At 42.0% G+C, this 18,998-nt stretch overlaps 1 protein-coding gene across 1 annotated transcript; it reads left to right on the top strand.

The window, feature by feature from the left end:
* The first annotated feature begins 1,487 nt into the window (after nt 1–1,487).
* SKIL (SKI like proto-oncogene) lies at nt 1,488–18,642 on the top strand. The gene is made up of 7 exons (XM_037407238.1): nt 1,488–1,648; nt 2,284–4,211; nt 9,036–9,133; nt 10,551–10,789; nt 10,998–11,239; nt 12,379–12,603; nt 15,607–18,642. The coding sequence occupies exons 2-7, from the start codon at nt 3,105–3,107 to the stop codon at nt 15,766–15,768; spliced, it is 2,073 nt and encodes a 690-aa protein (XP_037263135.1). The 5' UTR covers nt 1,488–1,648; nt 2,284–3,104; the 3' UTR covers nt 15,769–18,642.
* Nucleotides 18,643–18,998: the final 356 nt, after the last annotated feature.

Below are 18,998 nucleotides of genomic sequence, written 5' to 3'. Positions count from 1 at the left end.
GGGAAAAACCTGCACACAAAATGACATGAATAATCCCAGATCACTCCTTGCCAAGCCATCGTCAGCAGGAAATGTAGATACTGTAATTTTGTTGTAGATACCAGAACTGATGTGGCGCTTAAAAAGCGAGTTAAGTGATTCACGAAGGAGCTTTGCCGTGATTCTCAAGGGCTGTTCCAGCAGTAAGCCCTGCCAGCCCCGAGGAAATCTGAGTATATGAAAGGTGTGAAGTCAAGGATTAAAGTGTATCAAACCCCTGTGTGATCAGCAGCGAGGCAGGTTTTGTTTGCGCTGTGGTAATCCTTCTGCTGTGGCGTTGGGAGATGGCACGGAAGGGAGCCCATGCGCCGTGAGCAGTGCCGGCCGGTGTTAGGTGGTGCCTGGTGCTTGTACAACTGCCCCATTTTCGTGTGCTGTGCTTTTGTGCTCGCATTGCGTCGCAATACGTAACTGTACGCAATGAAAGGCCACAGCAAATTGGATTGTGCCCTAATCTCAGCTGAAGTGCCGGCTTTACGGAGAAGATGTAAACCAAAAAAGCTTTAGGCTCCTTGTGGATAGAAGGAACTTGTAGTAACGTAGTGGTACAAAGACTAAGCAGTGCCCGCAGAGCATTTTCCTCTTCCAGCAACGAGCCTGATGTAGGAGAAGCCCCTCACGCTTCCACTGCGCTGATCGTATCGCTTCCCAGCCAGGCTCCGTCGTGGGTTTCGAGACCTTCTCCCGCATCTCCTTGCTCCCGGTGCTGCGGCTGGAAGGAGAGGTCCGTGCAGCTGCTTTGGGGACAGACACCATCACGGCCACCCACCTTCCTGTGTGTCGCTGTCCCCTGGTAGCGGGGTGTCAGCGCAGCGCTCACCTGGCGGGGGGACCCTCGGTGGGAGACGCTCCCTGCTGGGGGGCTGTCACTGAGGGACCCTTGTTGAGAGATGCTCACTGAGGGACCCCCGATGAGATCCCCTCGCTGGGGGACAAGTCCCTGAGGGATCCTCGCCGGGAGATGGCCGCTGAGGGACCCCAGCGGGCGGCCCTTGCTGGCGGGCAGTCCCCAGGGCCGCCGGCTGCTGGCCGCCGCGCCTCAGGGAGCCTGACAGCTCCGCGCCCGCCCCGGCTCCTTCTCCCTTTCCGCCATGGCCGCTCTCCCCCCCCCCCGCCGCCTCCCCGCCCAGCCGCCGCTCCGGGCCGCAGCCTCGGCGTCCGGCCCTCCCCAGCGCCACCGGGGCGCTCCCCGCCGCCCGCTCGGGCCCTAACGGCGGCGGAAGGACGAGCTAAGGCCGGGCACAAATAACACTTATTTCTTTTTTTCTTTTTCTTTTCCCTGTGGGTTTCATTCCCCCCCCCCCCCTCTCCCCCGGCGGGGGCCGGGCCGGGGGAGGGTTTCCCGGCGCTGAGGCGGCGGCGGGCGGGGGAGGGGCGGCCGCTCCCGCCGCTGCCCCAGACAGGGGGCGGGGCTGCGGCGGCGGCGGGCGGGGGAGGGGGCGGCGCGCGCCGCCGGCGGGTTCGTGGCCGCGCGCCGCCGCCGTCTCCGCGGCTGTCTCCGCCGCCGCCGCCGCCGCCGCCGCTGTCTCCGCAGTGAGGTCACGGGTGGGCGGTGCGTGCGCGGAGCCCGTTCCGCTCCCCGGGCTGCCGGAGCCCCCGCCGACGCCGGGTGAGGGGCCGGGGAAGTTGCCGGGGGGGGGAGGAATGGAGCTGAGCCGGGGGGAGGGGCGCGCCGTCCCCGGGGGGAGGGAGCGGCGGCGGCGGCGGCGGGGCTGAGGGAAGGGGGTGCGGGCGGGCGTAGCGCGGGGGCGGCGGGGAGGCGGCGGGCAGTGCGGGGGAGGGGGTGAGCCCTGCCCGGAGCGGTGCCGGCCGGGCTGAGGTGAGTCACGGCGCGGGAGGGAGGGAGGAGGGTGCGAGCGGCCGGGATGCGGCGTCCCGGGCCCTTCCGGGACGGGGCTTTGCAGGGCCGGGGGCCGGTTCCCGGGCGGAGGGGATGGCGAGCGGCCCCGGTGTGCGCCGAGCCCCCGTGCTGTCAGGCTGCGCACGCCGTGAGGGAGCCGCTCCGGTGCCGCCCCCCCGGCCTGCCCGCCGGCCGTGCGCGCCGCGCCGCGGGAGCTGCCGGCTGCTGCTGCCAGCTGCGCCCATCTGCCGGGGCCGGGGGGCGGCGGGCGCTGCCGGCCCTACCGGGGAGCGCCCTGCGCACCCCTCTCTCGTAATGCACGGGGTAATGGAGCACACCCCTCCCCCGGCACAGCCAGCTGTGTTTGGGGGTTGCTCCTGGCTGACCTCTTTCTCTTTTCACAGGTTTTCTGGAAAGACGTGACAGAACGCGGCGTTAGCGCGAGCCATGACTTTAGCCAGTGGCCTGGATCTTACCTCTGTTACTAATAACTTGGGGTGGGAAAATTCTGACACACACCAGTGACATCTGTGCAAAAGGTGACTCTCTAGGGATGTTTAGTGTGTGCCGGATCTGGATCAGCCTTTAATTTGGGGATTTATTTGTGAGCTGCCATAGTAACTCCCATGCTGGTGGTGAAATCATAAAGTTGGCAGCACAATAAAGCAAGCCCTTAAGATTGTGTTTGATCTCCAGGAACTGAAAGTGCTGAATAAAATTTTCATACACGTTTTGGATCAGTTGCATTAAGATCAGCATTCTTCAAACTGAGACCATTTTTCTATTTTAATATTTAAATAGAGACTTATTTGAAAAGAGGGTATATTTTTAAAGGAAAAAAATGATCAAGGATGGACACTCTTGAATCAGCACATCGGGTTTTTTTACTAAATCGTTGTACAAGACAACTGTATAAAATAGCGGGGAGCGTACGAAGAAAAGCCTTTTGTATACGTGTTGCAGTGGGGGTTTTGTATTAGAAAACTGAACAAATAACTATAAAAGAAAAATCTTTGTAACCTCTCTCCATTATTAATTTTGTGATTTCACATGCGAAATGGGTTACAGATTTTACTGTTGGAGGCTGAAGAAGTAACATTTTACTGAAAAGAGTGCAAAGCTTGGTAATCAAGAGCACTTGAAATTGTTGATTTTTTTTTTTGTATGAACAAGCAGGAAAATGCACATTCAAGACTTTAATTAATTAAAGTTCTGGTGTTTAGCGATGGAAAGCCCACAAATAAACTTCTCTCTAGGTCTAGTTTCAGACCAGAAAAGGAGTGGGATGCAGGAGGATGGAAGTCCTCCATTAAAAAAAGCAATGACAGAAATGCATGTAAATAGCAAAGTACAAGTTGTAATAAATAAATTGCCAACAATAAAGAAGGAGAACTTGGATGAATATGATGAAACTACTGTGGAGGCTGATGGGGAAGCCACCAAGCTGAACAGTACTTCACTATCAGAGCCTTTGAATTTAAATCCAGGTTTGAAACACACGTTGGCACAGTTCCACCTAAGCAGCCAGAGCTCACTGGGTGGACCGGCAGCTTTTTCAGCTCGTTATTCCCAGGAAAGTATGTCACCCGCTGTCTTCTTGCCTCTTCCGTCGCCGCAAATACTTTCTGGTCCGCTGCTCATTCCTCCGGACAGCTCCACGGAACTCACCCAGACTATACTGGAGGGGGAGTCTATCTCTTGTTTTAAAGTTGGAGGAGAGAAAAGACTTTGCCTGCCACAAGTGTTGAATTCAGTTCTCCGAGACTTTTCGTTGCAGCAGATCAATACGGTGTGTGATGAACTGTATATATACTGCTCAAGGTGCACTTCTGACCAGCTTCATATTCTGAAGGTTTTGGGAATTCTTCCGTTTAATGCTCCATCCTGTGGGCTAATTACGCTGACTGATGCTCAGAGACTATGCAATGCTTTACTGCGTCCTCGCACTTTCCCACAAAATGGCAGTTTTCTCCCTGGTAAGAACACTTTGGCCCAGCTGAAAGAGACTGGCAGTGCCTTTGAGGTAGAGCACGAATGCCTGGGCAAGTGCCAGGGGTTGTTTGCACCTCAGTTCTACCTTGCGCCGGATGACCCGTGTATCCAGTGTTTGGAGTGCTACGGGATGTTCTCACCCCAGACGTTTGTGATGCATTCACACAGATCCCCGGACAAGAGGACCTGCCACTGGGGATTTGAATCAGCCAAGTGGCACTGCTACCTGCATATTAACCAAAAATACTTAGGAACGTCGGAGGAGCGGGAACTGAAGCATCTCTTGGAGGAAATGAAGGAGAAATTTAGCGAGAAAAATCAGAAAAGAACTCGGTCTAAAGTAAGTTCACCTACCCTTGTAAAACTCCCAAATCTCTTTCTGCTCACACGTAAATACTTGTTTTGGAAGCGCACTGCTTGCCTTTTGTAAGTGGGAATGCTTGTCAAATCAAGCCTAAGTTAAATTTGTGGGAGAGCTTCGCCATGGAAATACATTTCTCATTAAAAGGTGCGGTAATTTCTTCCCTCTTTGGGCTGTAAGTTAACTTCATTTGAGCTGGTTTGGCTTTGTTGGTTCTTGTTCTGTAAATGCAGAGCTATTGTGAAAATTTTTGTTCTTATTTGACCTTTGAGTATGTTTTATGCAGTGTGTGTTGCAGCAGCTGAGCAAAGCAGAAAGGAGCTTGAAAATCAAGTATTACAAATTCTTCATGTGTTATTTTTACTCCCGCACACACAGGTGCGGTGTATGGCAGCCTGGCTTGCTAGCCACCCATCTCATGACTTGGCATGCAGGGTACTGGTGCATTGCTAAGTTGCAATTTAGAAGCCCAAAGTCTGCTTGTTCAGCAGTAGCTTTCTGTTTAAACCACTTAGTATAGAGAAAATACGCCAAAGAGAGGGGGTTTTAAGCAGCGCAAGAAATGAGCTGTGGGCCGGTATCTTGACAATGGTTAATAATAGACATCGTATTTTTTCCTAAAATAGTGCTGCAAGTCTGCACTGTGGTTCAAAAATACAGAGCTTATTTTCCCCTTAAAGACAAGCACCAGATAAATACTAAACACCATAGATGTTTCCGTTCATAGAAGGTGCAATTTTTGGGGTACAGTTTAAACTTAAGAGGTTTTTAGATGCTTCCTGCCCCGTGACTTTTTTTTTTTTTAGTGTATTTGGCATTTACATGTCTGTCTGATCGCTACTGGTTCAATTATATATGCATTTTGCCTGTTGGATGTTTTATGGTGGATTTCAATATAGCAGCAAGAGCAGTCCAGATGGTTGAGTCCAAAAAGGTGTGCTGTAAGTTGACAACTTTTGGCATAAACTTCTGAAAAGTCACTATTGCAGAAAGGCTTACTGTAGTAACAGGTATTCTTATAGTTTTGCCAGTCTACAGTAAGGGATTGTAGCAGAAAATTTCCACGAAAGTCTGCAATATGGCATGCTTCCATGTGCTGATTTAGTTGAAGATGTGGGTAGGTTCATAGCAAGGAGACTTTGCTTTTCATCTGATAAAGACATGGCAGTCTTTGTCCTTGCAATGCCAGTGTAGGTAATAAACGATAGTATGGTGAATGCATCATTGGAAATAGTCTTCTATATTCATACCTATAATACTGCTTCCCTTCTCATGGTAGCATGTCCGTGAGATCTTTGTTTCATGTGTACAGATGAAAAAAACAGCTGAAATTAGCAGTAACAGTAATTTGGACTGAACCGGTGCAAATGAAATACAAAAACTTTCTGGAGTCTTCTGCAGACCTGTGTAGTTCTTTATAACAAAGCGGCATATGAAATCAGAATGAGAGAGAAACTGAAAACTTGAACAAAGAAAAAATGGTGGGGGAGGGTTCTTTATCCTTTTTTTGTCTCATGGATATTCATCTGGAAAGTACAAAAGATTTAACAGGGGAGTGTGGGAGCTCAGCCTCTGTTTCCTTGTCCTTGGGCAGCTTGGGCTGCCTCAGTTATCTTTTCTTTCCCTCATATCTGTGGTGTGAGACAGGTATTTGGTACAATGTGCGGATGTTCCTTTTTCTTACGCTCCTAGGGAAGTGTGTGTGCAGGATGTTCCATTTGCTGTTCTGTCACCATCTTAGCACCTTTGCTGAGTCAGTCCTCAGAAGTGCTGACGCATCTTTGAGGTTATTGTGGAGGGCCCAGGAAGAACAGTTGCCCTTGGCTAGGTTTTTGTCCATCCAGTAATAATAAATTATTAATTAATTCCCATAGTCTTTGGAGCATCCTAGATCCTGTGCCTTGCCTTTCTCCTTAGCATTTCACCCTCAGTTTATTAACCTCACAGTGCAAATATGCTTCTGCTTTTAATGTTTTAAGAGCAGTGTACTCGCAAGGTTAATTCCTCTCTGGGTTTTTGTGCTAATAGGAAAGCTGTAAGCTGCGTATTTGATTGTCACCGAGTTTCTAATTTTCTGTTGAGTTCTAGACTGCAGTGTAATATCCACCTGCTCTTCATGGAACAGCTGCCGCTATGTCTCTGCTGATCTCTGCACTTTCAGATCCTCATCCCCTTTGACTTTGTGACAGTTTCTGATAATTGCTCTGCACTAAAACTCTGTCCTGCTACTCAGACAATTCCCAGAGTTCGTCATTGTGCGTAGGGAAAAGCTCGCATAGTGGAGAGTTAACATTTCTTCTGAGTGTTTTTGAGTGTTGTGATAAATCCCATCTCAGATAAAAGTAGTAGCTTCATGATTAAGCTGAAACTGCTACTTGCCTCCCCCCCCCCCCCCTTTAAAGAACAGGATTGAAGAAAGCCCTTTCAAATAGTTTGGGTAGAAATCATTGAATTCACCTTGAATATATAGTGTTCACAGAATTTCTTTAGAGCATCTAAACTAAACAGATTGTTAGGTAGTGAAATATACATGTATATATTGAAGTAGATGTTTTATTTCTATTTTATTAACCTGGATGATGAGGGAAGAATCATGTTAGAAAAAGACTTCATGTTTATTTGCAGTTACTTTTCATTTTCTTTCCTAAGTAAAAATTTGATTGCATGTTACGAAATTAATTTGCAAAATGCAGACTAAGCGTAGACAGTAAAGTCAGTTTCCATTTGAAATAGGTGGGAATGTTAAAATCTGACCTAAAAACTTGAAAATATAGATAACCTGATAGATAATTTCATATGAAAATATATAAACATGTTAAAATGTGAGTCCTAAAATATGGACAAGATGTGATTCAGAAATCCAAATAGGATTACTGTATATTAGCTGCAGTATAAGTAAAAGAATACATGTACATTATTTAAATTATTAGAATGATCTGAATAAGTCAAAAAAACTACAAGTGTCAGGATGAGGCTGTTTTTCTAGAGATTATTCACTGTATTTCAAATCTTTATTATTTAAAGGCTTGGTTATGAATTTACTGTTCTGGAGCTTAGCTTCCTTGTGCCCTCCCTCCTTTCTATCTATGTTGGAACTGATTTGAGGAACTGCAGGGGTGGAGTTAAATTTCAGTTTCATTGCTAGAGCTGAATTTAGTGGGCTGGAAGTTTCGACCAGAATATTGTAAATGGGATTTGGTATCTCTCATAGTCACGTGGCGTTTGATTCTGCAGACCTCGATACAGGCCACCTCTGTGTAACTGGGTGCTCTCTTGAGTGCCACAGATGAAGTTCTGTGGCAGTTTATTTCAGGGTATGTAAATATAAACTGTTCTGATAATGTATCATTGTGAAGATGTTAGAATGCTAGATGAAGCTTTCGGTACAGTAGAATTATTATTATTATATTTTTTTTAGCTTTATAGGCTTTTTTTTTTTTTTTTTTTTCAAATTGAGCAACTTCCCAGAGGTGCTGGGTCTGGCTGGAATGGTGTTAACTTTCTTCATAGCAGCCTGTATGGTGCCGTGCTTTGGATTTGTAGCTAAAACAGTGCTGGTAGCACACCATGGTTCTGGGTGCTGCTGAGCAGCCCTTAGGCAGCGTCAGGGCTGTCTCTGTGTTGGACTTGGCCTCTGCAGCAAGTAGGCTGGGGGTGGGCAAGAGAGTGGCAGGGCCCAAAGAGATACTCCATAATGTCATGCTCAACGATAAAAACTGGGATGGAAAGAGAAGAAAGGGGCTTTTGGCATCCAAGGTGGATGCCATTTGGTGACTTGACTGGGCATCATTGTGCTTGTGGGAGGTGGTGAGCGATATCCTTTTCTTCACTTGTTTTGGTTTTTTTTCCCTCTTTCCTTCACCTATTGAACTGTCTTTATCTTGACCCAGGAGCTTTATTGCTTTTGTCCCCATCCTGCTAGGGCAGGGGGCGGTGAGGGGAGCGGCTGCGTGGGTGCTGGGCTGCTGTCAACCAACCACGCCTTACCCAAAAACCTGCTTCCCAAGGCTATTTTAATACCATCAAATTAAGTACCAATTTCTTAGCTATGAGTTTCATTTAAATATATGATGAGACACTTTTCACTTGAAATTAATAGTAACTTTGAAGTGGAGCATGAAGTATCCCCAGTAACTTTGACTAAAGAGTAATTCCAAAAAATATTTCTTGAGACTAAGGGAACCAGAATTGCTATCCAAATACAGAATGCATAGAGGTTTTTAAAGATGGTATCTTCCAATGCACCGGAATTAATTTTGTTTGTTACTGCAAAGGGAACGGAGTTGTCATGTTAACTGCAGCAGCTTTCCCCACTTCTGTAATAAGAATTTGTGACAACCGGAGAAAGCTCTGTCTCTGGAACACCAGTTCCATTTTATTCATAGGTTTTGTTTTGTAATAAATTATCTGGCAGGTGCTTACTATGATGTGAATACTTCATTGCAAGAGGCTCCTACCACCTTTTGGGAATCCTAGTTTCTGCTTTCTGTTTCTCCCAAACATTTTTAGCATGCCTCTGGCAGAGTTCTGGAAACTCAACAGAGCTTTTGTGTAGGTTTGTAAAGAGATCTTCTTTTAATTTTGTTGCTACTTTGCCCATAATGGGAAATAGGAGATGGATGAAACTTCTGTATCTTGCGTCACTGTGCATCTCTGCCAAATACACTCCATTTTCCAGTACCCCAGTTTCTCTGGGGTGTGTGTGTATTAATGGTGTAAATGCCATTTTACTGAGGAGCATTTATGAAAATGTAAGTAACATGTACCCATCTTCCAGTTACCAGTTTGTTTTCTTTTCTTTAGGCAGATTCACAGCAGAGCCTGGAATTATCGCAGTGGTATCCAGTTATAAAGCAAGAAGCAGAAACTGATCCTCAACCACCCTCCTTTTTCCATCCCAGGTAACTGAGTTTCCTGCATAGAACTATAAGCACTGCATGTACAAGTATTTAAATACTTGTGGCTATTTAAAGGTAATTCAAGCTGAAAAAAGTGTACTTGCAACCTGAACTGTTAGGAGAACTTCAAGGGATCGCACAGGAATAGCTGAACCCTAACTTCTTACGTGTTTTTTAGTGTAGATACTAATGAACTGCTTATGAGTGGGTGTTGGTGCAGGACTCAAGCTGTGATCTGTGAGTGTTTTTCAGTAGGCAATACAACGGAAATGTAATTACAATTTCCCTTTTCAGAGTAGAAATGACAGAAAGTAATTTTTAATCTTTCTTATGATAAGCTGCATAGGGCCTGTTTACTGTGAGTGCAACTTAACTTCCTTTCCAAATAGACTGTTTGGTGTTTGAAGGCTTTCTTCCACACTGGAACAATGGCTACAGCTGAATTGTCTCTTGATTAGTGTCCTGGTTTTAAAAACCAAGTGCATTTTTTTTCTTAACGTAGTACACAGTTTGTCATCTGCATCAACAACGGAAACAGTTTTTCTTGACGAACCTCTTACCCTCATCCCCGTGTGGTTGTGCATTTACCATATAAGGGTGGAATCAGGCTCTTGGCTAGCAGCATGCATCAAAACAACACATATGCATCAAACTAGTTCCCACGCAAATGCGTGAATGGTGGAACTTCTGTGATGGTCCCTCAGTTTGCTCGTCCTAGGGGTGCCTGCCTTCAGAACTAGGAGAAAGGAAGGTGTCAAAGACAGCAATGTGAACCCCAGCGTCGTGCCACTGATTATCTTGGCACTGACATGAACACATTTGGCACTCTTTTCCCTCTGTAGTAGGCAAGAGCGGAGTGGCTAGGTTAGGGCAGTACACAGGGGTGCTCCCAGGAGCCCAGGAGCTGTGAAAATCCAGATAGCTTGCTTGATGTATGTGAGAAAGAAGGTCCAGCATTGGTCTCAGACATGCCCCAGCACTGTGGCTGCACAGCTTTGCTATTGAAGGAGCGATATACTCATTCCCACTACACTGATCACTTCCCCCGTCCTCCATTGCTACTATAAGGAATATGAAGATGCTAGAGAATCTGGAATCAGTGGCATTCTAATTTCACTCTTTGCATTGAAGTGAAGACTTCATATGATTTTCTGTATGATTTTTTTTTTTTCATCAGCCATGTTTGGAAAATCCTGTTGTTCAACAGCCTCAAAACCTTATCTAGATAATCTACTCAGTAAAGATTAAGTGGATTGTTAGGATTTCCTTTTGCATAGGAAAAATATAAAAAGTATGTGCTTCTTTTTCATTGAAGCTCTTATAGTTTGAAATCACATTAAATTAAACTTACTGCTCTCTACCAGTCATCATTTATTATGCCTTACCTTTCATTCTTAATTTTACTGTTCTACTATTTCAGTTACTACCTTTATATGTGTGATAAAGTGGTCGCCCCAAATGTATCTCTTGCATCACAATATAAGGATGTTGCAAAAACAACAGTCAAAGCTTCAGAAGTAATTAAGTCCTCACCTGGACAGTCAGAGAAGAAGCTTGGTAGTGGAAAGCACAAAAAAGCTGCCTCCTATCCAGAGCTTTCTCTTGAAGAACAAGAAAAAATTGACTTGAAAAGTGGCGTGGAGCAGCAGAAACGTTTAGGTGAGTAGTGAAAGCTACGCTGAAGAATTTCCATTTTTATACCATATAATTTTGGAAAGGTGAACACTAAGCAAATATTTTGTGATGTCACTTCAGTTTTCCAAAAATTTTTTTTACCGTTTTGTAATCTTCAGTTTTCTTTGAATTTTTTTATTCTGGAGATTTAATTTTCTGTGATTATTGTGCTGTGTTCTTCTTTTCTCTGTAGATCCACCTGTGTCAACTCGTTCTGCAAGAGGTGGAAAATCTGAACGTGTTTCTTCCAAAATCGCTAGAGACTCTAGCCATGTTGAAGTAGGCAGTGATGTGCGAACCTTGTCCCCCACGCTCATGAAAGACATCAGTTGTGAAGATGACAAGGGAAGGATCATGGAAGAAGTCATGAAAACCTACATCAAGCAGCAAGAAAAACTAAATACGATTTTGCGGAGGAAACAGCAGCTTCAAATGGTACAGTGCCAATCTGAGCGCGTTTCACTTGTGACATCAGAACACTGATGTTAACTTGATGGTTCTAGAATCAATGTCACAGATTTCATGCACTGGAAACACTGAAACACACAGATAATTTTCGCCCCAGCTTCAATTCAGACACCAAATCCTTAATATCCCTTATGCTCATTGGGTTTGAGTCCGCTAACAATCGGTGTCTCTTCAGTTTGCACCTGCTGTGTTCCAGCAGCTCCTTCATTTGTTTTATCCAAATGAAAACTACTTCTTTCACTTCAAAATGTTTTCCAAACATTTGAGTATTTTGTCATATGCAGTTTAAGTCCTCTCAAATTTGTCAGTTTTTGGGATTTTAGAGATGCAGACTTAAGTCCTGTAGGAGTGGTCTTATCACTGGCCTGTATAAAAAAGGATACTGCCTATTTCTATTTGATAAGCCCTTGTTTTTAGGGGGATTTTAGTAGTCTTTTTAATAGTGGATGATATTTATATCATAATTAATTTATTATATTAATATAATAATTATTAGAAGTGGGTGTTCCCTTGTGATTGATAATTTCTGTTTTATGAATTAAGATGAATAGTCTCTTTGCTTCCTACATTCATAGACCAGACTTTAATAGTTTAGTTTAGTTAATGTTAAGCTCAGAATCTGTGAGCTCAGATGGGGCCCTAGAGCTGCTGCTTTTAAGTTGTTCTACTGTTGGAGGTAAAGCTTGTAGATAAGTTAAAAAACCCCTGAACAAACAAAAAAAACCCCCTTAAAAATACCAAAATGCCAGTGGAAAAAGAAATTGAACACGTTTATTCTGTTTTCTGATGATGCACTTCTACATTTTCAAAGTATATTTTAGTAAATCAGTGCTGCTGCTTTCTGAGGTTTGCTGCTGGAAGTTGTGAATCTAATTCTGGAAGCTCTGTGTACTTGGAAGTATCAATAATTTTTTACAAATTAAATGCTTGCTGCAGAATTCCAGGCTGTCATTTATAAGTAGATAAATACCAGTAACGAACTGTTATTATCAGTAGGTAAATGTGCTCATTTTGGCCTCATTGTTTCAAGATACATGTTTAAATTCAGGTTTTTGCTTTTCTGGTCTTAGAACTAAGGTGCATATGATGCTGGTTTTTCTTGACAGGAGGTGGAAATGTTAAGCAACTCTAAAGCTATGAAGGAACTGACGGAAGAGCAGCAGAATTTACAAAAAGAACTTGAATGTTTGCAGGCAGAGCATGCTCAAAGAATGGAAGAATTTTATTTTGAGCAGAGAGACTTGGAGAAGAAACTGGACCAAGTGATGAAGCAGAAATGTAGCTGTGACTCCAATTTAGAAAAAGACAAAGAAGCTGAATATGCAGCACAGGTGAGAAGGGAAAGTTCATTTCAAGCTAAACCATATTTAATGTATCAGGAAATTGTGAAGCTGTTGCTCAGCCACCTTAAAGTTTCATCTTCTCCATGTGTTCTGATACCATAGATGAACACCAGAATAGGACACAGTGACATATTTATTTCCGTGTTCCTTGATTGGAACTGAGGTAGAATGCATGTTACAGAAACATAGGATGTTTATGATGAAATACTAATCTTAAACATAAGGTTTGTTACATCCTCATGTAAAATAAATCATATTTTTAATGTATATAGGCTTGCCCATGTTGTAGAACTAAATGTTCTCATTTTAGTTACAGAAATAAGTTATTCCTCTTTTTATTCCTTTTATGTTAAAACAAAAAAACCCCAAATCTCTCAACCAGCGTTTTGTAAATTCAGTAGCATACCTTGATGCTCTATCTGTTCCTTGGTGGTAGAATCTTCTGCACTGTCTAATGAGCTCCCTTCTGTGCTCTATCAAAGCATTTGGTCCAAGAGTTCTCTTGGAAATGAAAATCATGTTTTTGTCTCTCGTTCCTGCATCTTGGGTTCATATGACAAAACCTATGGAGATTTTTCTTGTCTCTTTCACTTCCCTTTTAACTTACACTATTGCTTCTTTATGTTGGAGGTTATTCATGTCATTCCCATGGGAAAGATACAGTTAATGCCAAAGGGAGCCTTGGAATGCAGCTTTTGAAAATCAGTTGCAGTTATGATTAAATGTATAGTGAATTAAATGTATGGTGATATATTTTGTACAGTGTCACAGAAAACTAGTCTTCACAGTTTTGTTTTTTTTAAGTGAAGAAAATCTAAAACTTCAGCTCAGTAAAGTTTTGTGATCGTTTGATCATAGCTGTCTACATTTCCTGCCCTTACTGTCTCAGACTAAGAAACAGGCAGTACTTGAGAGACAGGTTTTGGTATTTTTGGGGAGTAGGACAGAGACAAACATCGTAAATCCTTCTCATGAATCTAATGTCATGACATCCCACTCCACAGATTCCTAGCCTTTGCTGCCAGGAATAATCCTCTCTGACTAAGGCCTGATTTACTAAACATCTGGTACAAGCCCTATTACTGCAAGTAACAACATGTTCTAATTTATGAAGGTAATCGTGTATAGTGTGTTTTATGTGGCTTGTGTAGCTTACCTTCTTTAAAAGGTAAAAACCATAGATTGTTCCCCAAGGAGATTGGTTGATTGTTCCTTTTGAAGTTAGGCTTTGAAAACTAAATAGTTCCTTGCATGAAAGTTTACTCTGTTATTACCTGAATGGTAGAGCAATTCACAACATACAATTTGAACCTTTTTCTCCTCATTACATCTTAGAATAGATTTCGGACTCTGCGTTCCAAGCAGTTGTCAGAAGTACCCAAGTGAAACAGAGGTCCTGGCAACAGGTGCCTTCCCCAGGCTGTGTACACAGCATTTAAAAAGCCTTAATCCAATGTCTTCTTGAAGCAGTTACCCAGGCTGCCTTTTCTGGCTGAGAACTGTGGACTGGGAGGAACCCTCTTTGTACTACATGCAACAAAATTAATAATTTGGGATTTGCAGCTTGCTTAAATGTCTGTTCTTCTTAGTGCATCTTCCGACAGGCCTACAAAGTGCCTTCTCCCCCTTTTTGACTTCTTTATTGAATTATCTAGTTTAATTGTTGCTTTACCCTGTCAGTCACAACAGGGCAGTATAACCAGTACTGGAACCTTTCCTTAGAGGTGGAAGTCAAAATCAACCAGAGACGTGCTTGTGCAGTACGTGCTGCAACATGCGGGCACTGGGCATATTGTACTGCAACAGTTTACTTCCAGTAGTGGAGTCAGAAGACTTGTGTTAATAGCCTATTGCTATCTAAAACCTGCTTAAATATTTCTGATTATACAAAGAACCATTTAAATATTTCCAGTTATGCAAGTGGAGATGAACGTCTCCTGAATGTGATGTTTCTCTAAAATGGGCACAGCAGTTCCTTGGCCCAGTACATTTTGCAGCAACTGGCGAACACCAGTGACGCTGCGTGCTCCTGCTCCTTTCATTCTCATCAGCTGTCTTCCTCATTTTCAGCGAGACTTATGTTTAGTGAAGATTTAGATCAGGTGGATATATATCATTACAAACACAGATGAGTTTTTTTAGATTCAGTGAGCTCTTTTTGTAAGAAAAAAACACCTTAAATCAATGGTAGAGAAGATTACTAATTTCCAGTTTCCTCCCTGTTTTAACTGCTGGTGGTAGCAATTTTACAGTAACTTTCTCACACTTGAAAAATTCATCGGACATTTCCAGATCTCACTGTAAATAAGTTTGGACAATCTAGCGGGTTTGAGTTTTACTCTACTCCGAAGATGAAAAAAAATACGTAATTTCTGTGTTTCAACACCAGTTTGGGTGGACTCATGTTTATATTTGAACACACACATAAATGCACAGGTGGTTGTGTTCAAGGTTTTCTGGATGTCATTTTTGGTAATGCTGTTTCATTTACACTAAAAAGTATCAAAAAACAGTGTTGGTGGTTTTGTTCTAGAAATGCATTCAGGCTTTGAAATGGAGTAATATTTTGTCAGGTAAGTGAAATCGACTTGGGAAATGATAAAGTGCTCTTTATTCTGGGATTTGTGAAACATCTGATGCAGACATCGTCACGGTCTTCCTAACAGCTTATATGTATTACTGACATGGTCTAGTGTGACAGGTTGTACGACTACAATTTATATGTATTTGAATATTAGACTGTCCCATTTTTTTTTTGTTACAGTGTGATGTTTATGCAACTCTGTATATTGATGTCATTTGCTAATGGTGTAGTAGGTAACTGCATAATTCTTGGTAACAGTAGAAGACAAGCTGATGAATGCTGGTGAACTGAAATACTTTTATCTGATGCATAGGGTGGTCATCAGTGGCATCTTGAAGTGAATAGTTGACATTTACAAGTAAGTTTGCTATTAATTTGCCTCTCTGTCTCTCCTCTCTGTTTTACAGCTGGCAGAATTGAGACAGAGATTGGATCACGCAGAGGCAGACAGACAAGAGCTTCAAGATGAACTGAGACAAGAACGAGAGGCAAGGGAAAAGTTAGAGATGATGATAAAGGAGTTGAAGCTACAGATCTTGAAATCTTCAAAAAATGGGAAAGGAAAATAGAGATTGGAAGAGGAAGCTGCATTCTTTAAACAGGGTGTTTTGGTTTTTAATGAATGGTGAGCAGTTTCTGTGTGGTGAGAAAAAGTATTGTCTGCAGGTTTCTGTTTCCCAGACAAATCCAGATGAAGATATACATATATATAAATAAATAGAGATAGATAGGTATACATTTTTAGATTTTCCTAACCAATGAAAATCTGCATTTATTTGTACTGGTGTTTTTCTCAAACAATGAAAAATACGAAACTCTTGATTTAGAGTGACCAGTTTCTGTCTATTTCTAATGCAGTCTTGAGGACTCTATACCTTTTAACATTGTCTGTTAAAATCTATGTGGCGATCTTTATTTTGCTATCAATTGCACATCCAGTTATAAAAGTACATTAAAAACATTCTGAATTCTTCAAGATAAAAAATAGTTCAGGTTTCAGTGAGAATTACGTGTTCTCGGACTGGGGAAAGTAAAGGCAGCTTTTCATCTGTAAGGTAATACTCAAAATTGCCACAATGATAGATGATTGATCATCAAAAGTGATTTACCAGCGTGAGTTTTTCCCATAATTTCATTGTGTGAAGTCAAGCTGATCTTTTCTGTATTTTCTATTTAACAACTCTTTATGAATCTAAAGAGTTTAGAGCCAGCATTTGCTTACCATGCTGGAAGAAGAAAGCATTAGGATTTTTTTTCAAATTAAAAGATTTAGAATTACAATGGAATCTTTGGAAGTTAAAAATTCATGTATTTTCTCTTGTTTTCTTCTGTATACTAGGTATGAAAGAAACATTAATAAAAGGCTGAAAGGTGGGGCGTTTCCTTCTAGAAAATGAGAAAGCTTGACTTAACTGGTTTTCAGATACTCATGCTTTCAAGAAAAACAATATTTATTCAAAAAAATGTATTCGTCTCTCTAGTACCCTAAGCCTCCACACTCTGAGCTTCTTGCCAACTTGTGGATTTTTCTTTCATTACATAGAACAGGCCTTAACTGACATGGCGATAATAGCTTAAAAAATAAAATTCTGAGATACGGCATTTTGAAAATTATTTTGATAGTCTCTGTATTTGAATTGGCATGGTAACATTACCATGAATTAAGAAATACAGCATGTTTGTTAAGCTATAATATTTGAAAATGTGTAATTGTACAGAATTACTGTTTTATGTATATATAATGTTTGAGTACTTCGGAAGTCTGGTTCCTAGTGGATTAAACGCATGACTACACAGTTGGATGAAGAAATAACTTTTTTCGCACTCCTCTCCAAAAAGTTTGATACAGCTGACAGATACTAGCTGATTATATCAGTGACTAGGAATATTTTAGTAGTTCTAGTATTTCACTACATAATTTTAACCTGTACTTTAGCTTCTGTTTTTGAGGTACTTGGGTTTATTATTCTCTTAATAATCTAGTTAATTCTGGGTGAAACCACTAGTAAAAGGCTACGTTGATTTTCTCCACACACACACACACCCTGCCCCCCGAACTAGTAAAACTGAAAACTTTTGAGGTTTTTTTGTTTCTCTTTTAGTGATGTAACAGGATTGAGTATCACAGAGAAAGATAAAATTGCACGTCTTTAAACTGAATGAGAAATGAGGTGGTAAATCAAATGTCATGGAGTCATAGGGTGATTCTTTTATAGCTGTGTACAATTTTGTTTATGGACTCTGTGTCATATTTATACTGAAGGCTAAAGCAGGTTAGTATAAAAATACCAATTTTCTTTGTCAGTGTTGATCAGAAAAGAAGACCCAGATCACATTTTTCCTTTCTTCGACTCCGTCTCCAAATTTTTGCTTTAAAAAAAATGAAAAGGCAAAAGCCCATCTTTGCAGCATGGTTTGGAAGGAGGGGTGCAGGCTGTAAATTACTCTGGTTGTTTATGCACCAAGTTGCTTTAAAAACACAATGAATGTTTTGTTGTAACAAGAACCAAAACCACAGCTATAGGAAGAGTACGTAAGAAAGCTGATAAAAGTGTGATTATTAGGGAATGGAGCTTGAAGTAGTCCAGCTTGATTGACAGAACCTACGTTGGATTAGCTAGATGGGCAAGTAGGAAAACACCGTCCTGGGAAACTGAAAAGTTTCATCCAGGTGTTATTAAGGGATCAAAAGATACCGTTTCTAGTTGCTTTTCAGTATCAGTGTTTTGAACCAGACTTCTTCGATTGTCAGTGTAGATAAGGCCGTACAGCCTCGTTTAATACAGCTGCAGTAACTAATTTACCACAGTATTTATAGCTTAGCCATTGAATGTATGGAATCCTCATGGGATTATTGTATTAGACTACCGTATATTCTGTTTCCATTCAGGTCTTGTCTACGTTATGTGACTTTGGCTCAAATTTCCCTTTTTGCCACCAGCTGACCTTCAGCAGTGGCAATTGCAGTGGAGTACTAGTATAGCCCGGGTTCCGGTGCCTCAACCAGCACTTCAACCAGCTCTCTACCAGCTGTTAACTGGTTTACGCTGTAGGCTATTAAAATGCTGATGGCCATAGTTTGTACTAATATTTTCACTCTTGCAAGAACTCAAGCAGCTATACGAAGTTTTAGCAATTCCAGCTGCAGATAAGGCCTCCTAATTGTTTTAAAACATCTGGCTGAAAACGCTAATGCGACATTTATTAAAAGTAGCTTTGTAAATATTCCATTTAGGTAATCTAAAGTTAGAATGCATTTTAAATTATTGTAATCCTCTTACAATTCTTAAATATTACTTTCAGGCTCTTTACTTAAACAGTTTTCATACGTGTAGACTTAATTTTATACTGATTTTAAGTAATAATGTATACATAAATGTGCCATAGATTTTGTGTGTTCACAGTCTTTGAAAGATAGTTTTTTAGTAAATTGTAAATAATACTGAACATTATTCTGAATATTGAACAGTATTCTGAAATACTGAATATTGTTCCAGAACAAATATATGTTGACTTGTTTTTCCACTACCTTACGCTAGTTACATTGAATGGTTTATTTTACAGCCTGATACAGGAGCTTGGAATGCACACTTAAGGGCCGTCACTTAAGTGCACACTTAATGGTAGAAACTGATTCTGTCATTAGGTCCTCGCTTTTAGTCATCGCATGCTCGTTTTATGTATTGTTATTTGTTCTGCCTTCAGTTAGTGCTTGCTGATCTTTCAGGCAGGAAGTCGTTTTCCCAGATAGTTGTGACATGAAGCCCATAGGAAAAAAATCCTAAAATTGGGCATAATG

Source organism: Falco rusticolus, chromosome 13 (genome assembly GCF_015220075.1).
Source record: "Falco rusticolus isolate bFalRus1 chromosome 13, bFalRus1.pri, whole genome shotgun sequence".
In the NCBI taxonomy this organism is placed as follows: domain Eukaryota; kingdom Metazoa; phylum Chordata; class Aves; order Falconiformes; family Falconidae; genus Falco; species Falco rusticolus.
Note: the sequence above shows the minus strand (reverse complement) of the source record. Positions and strands in the feature narration are given on the sequence as shown.